The sequence below is a fragment of the Bombyx mori genome, chromosome 16 (genome assembly GCF_030269925.1).
Source record: "Bombyx mori chromosome 16, ASM3026992v2".
Lineage (NCBI taxonomy): Eukaryota > Metazoa > Arthropoda > Insecta > Lepidoptera > Bombycidae > Bombyx > Bombyx mori.
In genome coordinates, this window is record NC_085122.1 from 12330250 (window position 1) to 12340668 (window position 10419).

A 10419-nucleotide genomic window follows, 5' to 3' on the forward strand; every position below is an offset into this window, starting at 1 on the left:
ATAATCACCCATAAGCGATTTATTTCTCTGTGCTGTGTAGGTCTACACAAGCAAAATTATACCGAGTAGTGAAAGGCTATTTGGTTTAAGCGACATTTATTTTTGTAACTAAATTTGCATTTTCTTTGGTATTAGCATCAACAGTTAGATGTTTTTAATTAAACTTCAATTAAGTTTGCTCCATTCAAATAGCTGAAGAATTTTTTTCCAAAATTTTATACTTTAAATGACTCTTCTATAGGTAAAGTTGCAAAGATGTCAGTTAAATTAAATGGCCTTTCAACCCTCGATAACAATTTTGAATCAAATAGCGTTATTATGAATAATAAAGTTTTTGACTTATTCATCGATATGTTTGAACGCGAGATATTTTATAGAATTTTTATTGTGCTTGCTACCATTCTTTCAATACTTTAGAGGCTCATGTTTCAAATTACCATCTTGTGAGTCTATGATATGATCTTTGATGACCGGCCGTGGATATTGCCAATATACGCAAAAAAATACACTTAACATTTCGAAATATTTTTCAGATGGTAGAAACGCAAATGGTGAAAGGTTCTGTAGCGCCACTGACCGTGAGCGCGCAGTACCTGAGCGCGACGACCATCGTGAAGCCCGTGGTGGTGGTCACCGCGCCCTCCGCGCCCCACACGTGAGTCACGCCTCCCGCGCTCGCTGACAGCCTGGTACTAACCGCCGACACTTTGCCGCCTTAGACCGTTGACAGTCAATGACATTAACACTAAGAGAAGAAGGTAGACACGAAAGTCAACAGGTGACAAGGGCATACGAAAGAAATTACAAGATCCAGTAAATCAGTCTATATGACCTTTGACTGTGCGTTCGCCGCTGATATATCATTCGGACGTTATTGACGCCCAAAACCATCACTGCCAAAGTGTATTCGAGCAATAAAGTTAAATCGTGCGTCCCTCTCGTGCGTTATCGATTTCGAAGTGTGTGAGTGAGACGAGTGTGCGTCGCGCGTGACTGAAATGTGCACGTCTCGTTTTGGGCGTGTTTCACAATAAACAAATTACCATGAGGACGGTGATAGCAAAGTGACAAAACGATGGACGGGATCGGCCAAATAGTGTATATTTTTCTACTATAACAATATCCAGCAATGTGATTGATTACAATAAATGTAAATTATTTATATGTTTATTTATTTAGGTTGATAGGGAAGTACTCGGGGCGGCTACCTGTGGTGGCTATTCGCAAAATGGTCGAGATACAGAGATATAGTATAACCCGGCAATATTCTAAATATCTGCTGCTCGTTGTTGACATGACCTTATACTATTTTATAAAGAAAACAATAAGTGGTTCTGAAGTAACTAAACTTACAGTAGATTGGGGGGAATAGGGACAAATCTGGGATGTCACAAATACTGTTGTTGAGTTGTTAGATTTAACTTTGTTGGACTGAAAATGACTTTTATTTAGTGTTTAAGAATATTAAATAATTTAATTTAGTCATCAAAGTTATTTAACTCATTTAAGATATTAAAAAGTTAATTACCTAAAGCTAGGTACCTATATAACAACTAAATAGTGCCAGCCCTATCAAAAAACTATTGATCCCATACGTATTTTGAGCCCCAAAGCCAAGGTGAATGGGGTCAAGCATTTTTTTTAGTTTTTGCGTATATTTTTCAATGGACTATGTATCGTGTATAACGCATCGTGTAAAAAATTTTAAGCCTTCGGAACCATTTTAATCTCAATTTTATTGGTATTACCCTAAGAAAAACCATTGAAAATTTGTGTTATATTTAGAAAAGGTCCCGATTCCCCCCAATCTACGGTAACTATAGCTTCACAAATCGTTTCAATGAATTATATGGTAAGGTATATTTAAAGCGTATCATTGTACTGGTGCAATAATTATTATTGACAGAGAAATTAAAAAGAAAATTATACATAATTATTATTATGAGAATATATTATTTTTTTCATAACTGTAACTCAAACAAAGTGTCTGTACAAAATCCGACTTATTATGTAATAGTTAAGTGTATATATTGTTCTATAAACATGATAAAGTAATATTTTTTCTATCTGTGATCGTGGTTAGGGACTGGTGGACATTTTGTATATAACCGTTGGGTGTTGTCAATTTGTTGTGACGGAGCGTGGTTCGTGTTGTTGAACCAATTTTGGGCGGGAATCGCTCAAAATTGGTTCTATAAAATGAAATCAGCCGGTCATGCTTAGACTTAGTTCAAATGTGGCTTATTACGGTGGTAATGCGACAGAGAAATGTGATAGTAACGGCATCAAGGCACCAGGAGACCATACATCAAAAGAGCTGTCTTTTTTTTAAAGGGATTTTGTGACCTGGCAACCTTTAAAAAGAGCTGTCAATTATATCGTTATACAGACTATAGAACAGATGTTTAAAAAGAGACTATAATATAGATAATACAATTTTTTTTTTATAAAAAAGAGTTAGGTTTTTATTGTAGTAAGATTGATTAATACACGTCGGTCTCTGGGTGCCGGCACAGGCCACAGGGCCGTCCACACATAGTGCCTAACCTGTACAAGATTTTATGAATTTGTTGACAGATGTAGTTCTAATTGAGAAACGAAAAAACAATTTCACAAAGAGAACGAACAAATTTTAAGACAATTATATTTTTGTAAGCAAGATTAAGGCTACCCCATAGATATACAGTTCTGTTCGCTCGTTCAATAGTAATGATGTTGATGTTATATTAGTAGAATTGCGTAGTTGTGTAATAATGCTGTTATTGACATTGTTTAACTGTTTTTTTTTTTAAATACAAATGACTACAGGTATGGTTTCGTGTAAAATATAGATAAATGAAAGTGCCAACAGTTAAGTGTGGAGGAAAATGGTGGTTTGTCGTTAGAATATACGTTAAAAAATATCTGAGGTTGTATGTAAATATAAGTATAAAATGGCGACAAAATATCATTGATTTCCGTGGAGATCGTTACATAGACAATTTCTTTACGAAAGCGCTCGAAAGTAGTACTGAGCGCGCCGTCCATTATGCTCGGCGGTGAATGCCGGGCTTTATTTTTATACAACATGACATTTTGATTACAAATGCAGTTTACTCCCATGTTAAAAAATTGTATACCATATTATGTATGTAATTAATTGAATTATTATTGGTAGCCAAATTAATTATTCTAATTTATTATTATCAAGATTATTATACTTATAGTTGTGAATCTATTTTTTTTTTATTGGCTGTGACTGTGTATCTTTTTGTTTAAATTAATGCATTTTCCCATTTTCATTTCGACCATTTTTGTGTAGTTATTATATCCTAAGGCCCGCTCCTAAAATACATAAGAAAATACAGTATTTTAATACGATTGTCTGTAAGTCGAGAGTCTGACGTCACTTTGCCTAAAATAGAAGATAAAAATAATAAAAGAATATATATGTAAAAATAATATAATGATAAAGAGAGAAATTTATTTTTAATTGTAATAATATTGTGAAGCAAGTGGATGCTCATGTAAATAAAAGAAGAAAAAAAAGAAAAGGAAATAGTGTATAAAGCTCTGAATATGTTAGAAATATACAAGGTATTACATCAATTTTGTGTTTGTTTTTACATTTTTTTTCCTACTTATGCTTAGGTTATATCAGCGTTACCCTTTTTTATTGCTTAGATGGGTAGACGAGCTCACAGCCCACCTGGAGTTAAGTGGTTACTGGAGCCCATAGACATCTACAATGTAAATGCGGCACCCACCTTGAGACATAAGTTCTAAAGACTCAAGCATAGTTACAACGGCTGCCCCGCTCTTCAAACCGAAACACGTTACTGCTTCACGGTATAAATAGGCAGGCTAGTGGTATCTACCCGCGCGGACTCACAAGAGGTCCTACCACCACCTAGCGTGTAAGTGAGCTCTCGGGGCTCAAACTGGGAGTGTTGCTAACACTGGCCCTAGCAAGAGCAATTCTTCGCAGAATCTACCACCGCATCGGAAACGCGACCGACTGAGAAGATCCGGCGAGAAACTCAGTGGGCTGTGTCTATGGGTTAATTCGCTCGTCGAGCCCTTCGTCGCAAGCGACGGGTGTACGGGGACGGTGACCGATGCTTGTGGCACCTAAAAGCACCGTTAATGAATCGGGTGGATTCGTAATGACGTGCTTTGGGCGAAGTCTAGTGTTCACCATTCGGCCCACAGGATCGGGTATGTTTTTAGACTGTGTCGGTAACCATCAGAGAGTGGGAGAAATGTGTCTTAAACTTATAACGCGCCTACGATATTTCTTAGACGAATTTGCATACAAGTTTAAGGTTAATTAAATTAACTAAATTAAAATTTCAAAATTAAATTAACGCTTCTAATGCGGTCAGAAGAGGCAAATATTGTGGCATCGAGTTACAGATAATCTATGATAGAGAGATACACATGTCACCTTTAGTATTGAAGTGGCTTAATACAATATTCTTGTTTTTGACGTGACAACGTCTTATAATTCGATTGAGCCGGCTGCACGCACGAAAACCATGAGCGTTACCATGCGGCGTTACCTCGCCCTGAGGCGATGCATCCGCGTGGACAGCTGCTATACAATAATACAATTCAAAGCACATTCATACTTGTAAAAAAACTATGTACATTGTAAAAAAAAATATTGACGTTATTGTATTTATGCGTACAATTAAATGTAACTTGATCAATTCAATAGTGATTTCCATTTACCTCCTTCTCTATATCGATACAAAATATCTATCAAACAAATAAAATTAAAATGTTCTTTTGAAAAATGAAACCATTCCATCAGTATTTTCTTATGACGTTGTCACGTTCAACTATCGTCAGTAAACCGACTTCACAGACAACCGATTTTTGGTAAACACCAATAATGTAACTGAAGAATTGTAATTTTTCAGTTTCGATTTTAATATTTTAAGACATTACATCTACATACAAACATACATATATTCACATACATATACATACGTATCTACCTATATATATTAATACGTGAAGCAAAAACTTTGTATCCCTTTTTACGAAAATTGCGCGGACGGAGGAGTATGAAATTTTCCACACTAATAGAGAATATAGAGAAGAAGTGCACAATGCTAATATTTTTTTTAAATAATGCATAAATCAATAAAGAAAACATTACACACACTACATACCATGTATTTGACGCACACACGCATGCATACTATTATTGTCAAACTTTTGTTCTTGACGTCTGTTGTCAAATTGAATAGATTAAATATTGTTTGTCTTTGTTAATATTTTTCATAGTGTAGTCTTGGTGAAATTTGTGACTATAGAAGTATAAAATACAATCATAATAGTGTACAAACTTACAATTCCAATTAATTATAGTCGAATTTCGACTACTGCGGCACCTCTAGTATTCATAAATATACATACAAATATACAATGTAATTGTAATTTGTAAAAAATTGTGATTGAGCTGTTAGGTCTCTTCTGGCGGCGCTTGGATGATGCTTAACAAACCTTTTGGCCGAGTCCTTGAAATAGTCGCGGTTCTTCCACCCTGAAAAAGTTCCTCCGCGGGACCTATTAAAACAAAACACAAATATAAATTAGTATTATTATGTAATCAAAAACATGTAAACAAAAAATCCCATATAATGTCATACGGGAAAAGACTAAAGTTATAGATGCACTAGATTTCTCACAAAAGTTAAAGTGGCGCTGGGCAGGCCATGTAGCCAGGATGAGCGATGACCGCTGGACCTGTAGACTCACGCTATGGCGGGGGCCTGCAGGTATTAGAAGGAAAGGAAGACCGGTAACGCGTTGGGACAACGATATAATAAAAATCGCTGGTAAAGACTGGAAGACAATTGCCAAAAATAAAGACAAATGGAAAAGTCTGGAGGAGGCCTTCACCCTCACATAAGAGGGGTTCTTGCATGCCTGCATGCTAAATTAATATAACCTTTTTATATATTTTATGTTGATCCGACTAATATTATACACAATTTATTAAGAATTCTATCATAATTAGTATCTATTATTATTAATGTATTATCAACAATTTTTTATAATTTTCGTAATGTCACACTTTTTTTAAAATGCAAGAAATAAAAGGCTTTTTATTTTATTTTATTATTTATTATTATTATGTAACGCCGATGCTACTACGCCTTAAAAATGTAGGATAGTGAAGTGAGACAAAAGTATTTTCCCGTAAACCGTGCGAATATATACTTTTTTTGGAATAGGAGGATTTGGAGAACACAAACTTACAGGTTTGTATTTGTATTTTTAAGCTGGTAACATATTTTACGGCGCCGCCAAAATGTTTATTACTGTGGTAGGTTTATTAACGGTGACCGGTGCTTGGAATGCCTAAAAGCACAGAGAAAGGATCGGGATGATGCGAAATAACATGTTTAGCATGACGGTGACGACTGTTTGTTGGCCCGTCGTCAGGGTCGAGTATATACTTGCAACGGCCACAGATTGCTATCGCGTTGTGCCGTGTTGAAGAAGTGTTGTGACGCTGTCTTATGCTGCTTACGTAGTAACTAACACAATATAGACTAGGTATATAGGCTAATCTCCCGGTGATGGTCACGGGGCGACCTGAGGGGGTTAAGGCTGCGCCGCACGCTAGCGCGCTGGCACCAGGAGGACGGGACTACGCGGCGGCGGCTGCGGTCTGTGATGCGGTGCACGTCGTGGTCGTCGCTGTCGTCGCCGAACATACTGTGGAAGAGCAACCCGGTCAGCGGTGTACCGCGTTTCGACCCGACATACTGCTTCTAACCCAGCGGGGTATCCCGGAACACCGGCATCGTCCGGGGACCGTCGTTTTAGTCGTCGACTATTGCCTGGACGAACCGTCGGTCGAGCATCCTCGGGGTGTCGCCGCCAGTCTGGTTGTAGCGTTGACCGCTGGAACCCACATACTCTGACCGCGTTCTGACTCCGGGCGGATATCGGACGTCGGGTGTAAGAGTGCAGGGGACTCGTTTAGTGCGGTTTGGCCCTAAAACGCCCTTGGGCCCGCGGTCTGCTCCCAACACCTGCAGATCGTCCACATACTCTGCGCGCACCCTAGGCGCGTAGGAGGTTTGGCCCCCGACCCGAAAAAAAAGGTATTTAAGCTAATAAAGCACACTTTTGCTTCATTTTCTGCTAATATATTTCTGTAAAAGTTAGAAAAAATATATATGCTCTTGTCATCTAAAAATGCTACTTTTGCGGTGCGAGAGCTTATTATTTTTACTGCAATTACTAGAGAGTAGTTTGTCAGAACAAAAACCGGACATGAGAGAGTCTGTTCACGCGATTTTCTTAAAAAAATCCTCTGTTCTTATAAATCTGCCTCCTAAAATACTACTGAACAATATCTTTTCGAAAAAAAAGCAGTTTTCGCCTACCATTTTTCGTTCGTTCCAACAGTTATTCAATTCTAGCTCTGCAAGCGGGTAACAGAATTGTAAATGAAATACGCAAAAATATATATTTTATTAGGGTTATAAATAATAGTAAGATCGTTACCATTAAAACAATTTGAAATTTATTCAAAAACACCTTAGGTAACATTTATGTTGCGAGTTTCAAATTTATAACCTAATAATTCTAGATAGCTCGCCGCTAATCTAAGTCTGAGGCATGGTGGCGGGTCAAATAACTTTATCCGTAAAGACGTTAACATAATTCGACATATAATAAAACTTATGCGATTACAAAGAATGCGGGGCCCGTATTTTTAAGCGCATTTTCAGTTCTTACACTTATAACTTCAAGGATTCTTACAGAAAGACATATCTACCTCTTTTATATTTATTTTGAATAAATATATTTACGTTTTAACAAGACGACATTATTTTCGATATCGTTTGTCTATATATTTTTTATTGCCCGTGTAGACAGATGACCATACGACCCACATGATGGTAAGTGGTTACCGTCGTCCATGGACTTCAGCAATGTCAGGGGCACAGCCAAGCCGCTGCCTACCGCTTAATACTCTCCACAAGCCTCGTTTGAAGAAGGACATGTCATAGCGCTCGGGAAACACCGTGGAGGGAAGTTCATTCCAAAGCCGGATGGTACGTGGTAAAAAAGATCTCTGGAAGCGCACTGTGGATGACCGCAGTGGCTCCAGGTAGTATGGACGAACTCTGCTCCGGTGGCGGGCGGTGCGATAGTAATAACGAGATGATGGTATTGTAGCTCTTAATCCTTTGACTGCCGTGTAGGTCACCGGTGTCCTACGCGGCGCACAGAATTAATTATGTCAATTTCAGTTACTAAGCGTCTAGATTCCCTAACGTTGTCTTCTTTTGTTTTTAATGCATGCTTTAGTCTTTTAGGTTTCTTACAAACATATTCATTCTCAGCATCTTCGGATTCGTTTTTCACAGAGTCTACTAGATATGCGGGCGCTTTAGTAACAGAAATCAAAGGGTTAATAGGCAGCCTATCTGATGTTAAGTGCCTATCGCATGCCATAGACAACTGGAATGTCGCCAACCACATTAGACTTAAGACTGTTTTGATTTTATTGTAAGCGAATAACTCCTACGTGGTGGATAGTAGTACCTTCTCACGCGGGCTCATAAGACTTCCCACCACCATGGATGAAGCAATTTTATACATTTGCAGGTATCATTTTTATTACACGATGATTTCGTGCATCCCGCCCTTACGGATCCATCGGTTCCAATAACCCTTGCATTAAACGCCTTCAGCTCCAACACTAGGGAGCAGGCATAGGGATTCCGGTAACCGTACTCTTCGAACCCGGCAAAGAGTTCGTCGTGCAACCTAACCTAAAGATCAACCCGCTGAGTTTCTCGCCGGATCTTTTCAGCGGGGCGCGATTTCAACCCGCCAAATACATTCATTCGCGAAGTAGCTGCCCGGGAGTTGTTAGGTCTTTTTCGGAGGCGCTCGGGTAGTTGTTAGCAAATCCCACCCCTCCTGGCTAAGCCTTTGCTCACCCACCTGTCCTGGTGAAACTAGAGGCCCCTGGGTCATCAGTAATTTCTCATTCATAATTTTTTTTAAAAGCATCGTAGTAGTGGTGGAAGGTTTTTTATCTTTGGAAGCAAGCGATGGCGTGACTATTGTCAAAAGCTAATAACAAGAAGAGCTAATAAGAACGTGTTAAAAATTTAACGCATATCAGTGTTGGTCGTGTATTGTGAACGCGGAGGACAGCCCTAGCTCACGAGGAGTGGAAGTCTAACGCCGCTTCCAGGTCTTATAAGAGAGTATTCGCCAGCACGAAATAGGAACACATTGTCAGAATTGACGAGCGGCTGTAACTTTAAGAGTCGGGTTTTCTGATCGATACTGAAGGCTGCCGAGAGCGATAATTGAAAGTCCAGTCTTCCAACATCGGGTAGGTATAACGAAAATGTTTTTATTTATTTATTTCTTAGATAGGTAGAACGAGCTCACGGCCAATCTGGTGTTAGATGGTTACTAGAGCCCGTAGACATTTACAACGTAAATGTCGCTAGCCACCTTGAGATATGAGTTCTAAGACTGATCCATCCTTCAAACCGAAACTGCTTTACGGCAGAATTAGGCAGGGTGTTGATACCTACTCGTGCGGACTTACAAGACGTCCTACCGTCACTAAAGACGTCCTACCACCAGTAAAAAGAGACTAGTCTCTTCCCTTCCAGCTTGAAATTTGACAGTGGAGGAGCTATACCACCCAATCTAGTTCGGCGTGACCACTCTTTGCTGCGTAGAAGTTTGACATCTCTTCCTCCACTTCCGACATCTTTGATGGTAGATCCGATCTGGTTGTCGACAACAGTAGAAAAAAAATTAAATATTACTACTAACCAAAAAATGTTCCGAACTTCGTATTTTTACCCTGCCTATTTCACTGGTGGTAGGACCCCTTGTGAGTCCGCACGGGTAGGTACCACCCTGCCTATTTCTGCCGTTAAGCAGTAATGCGTTTCGGTTTGAAGGGTGGGGCAGCGGTTGTAATTATACTGAGATCTTAGAACTTATATCTCAAGGTGGGTGGCGCATTTACGTTGTAGATGTCTATGGGCTCCAGTAACCGCTTAATACCAGGTGGGCTGTGAGCTCGTCCACCCATCTAAGCAATAAAAAAATAAAATAAAAAAACAAACAAACTATTAATGTAAATAATATTATATAATCGATCATCACACGGAAGCCGCAATTTGAATAAAGACAAACAATACGGTCCTTACCGGTCGTTGAATGATGAATCAATTTGACAAATTGATATTACAATGCGGGGGCGGTGAACACACATAAACAAGCTTTAAACACGTAAATTATCAATATAAAGACGACGCGAAGTTTAATATATGCAAATTTTTATATCTTTCTGACCTTATACGATAGTCACAATTCACGGAAAAATGAATAAACTTGTTGCTCTTTTGATAATTGTCGCGGAATATT

The 10419-nt window shown here is 38.7% G+C and overlaps 1 protein-coding gene across 11 annotated transcripts in view; it reads left to right on the plus strand.

Annotated features, from left to right (window-relative positions):
• LOC101740085 (max-binding protein MNT) overlaps positions 1 to 3588 on the plus strand; it is a 56311-nt gene extending 52723 nt beyond the window's left edge. For all 11 annotated transcript variants that reach the window (XM_038016501.1, XM_062673133.1, XM_012696836.4 and 8 more), the window contains one exon: positions 534 to 3588. In XM_038016501.1, coding sequence (XP_037872429.1) covers positions 534 to 659 — 126 coding nt within the window. In that variant the 3' untranslated portion in view covers positions 660 to 3588. The remainder of the gene's footprint in view (positions 1 to 533) is intronic.
• Positions 3589 to 10419: the final 6831 nt, after the last annotated feature.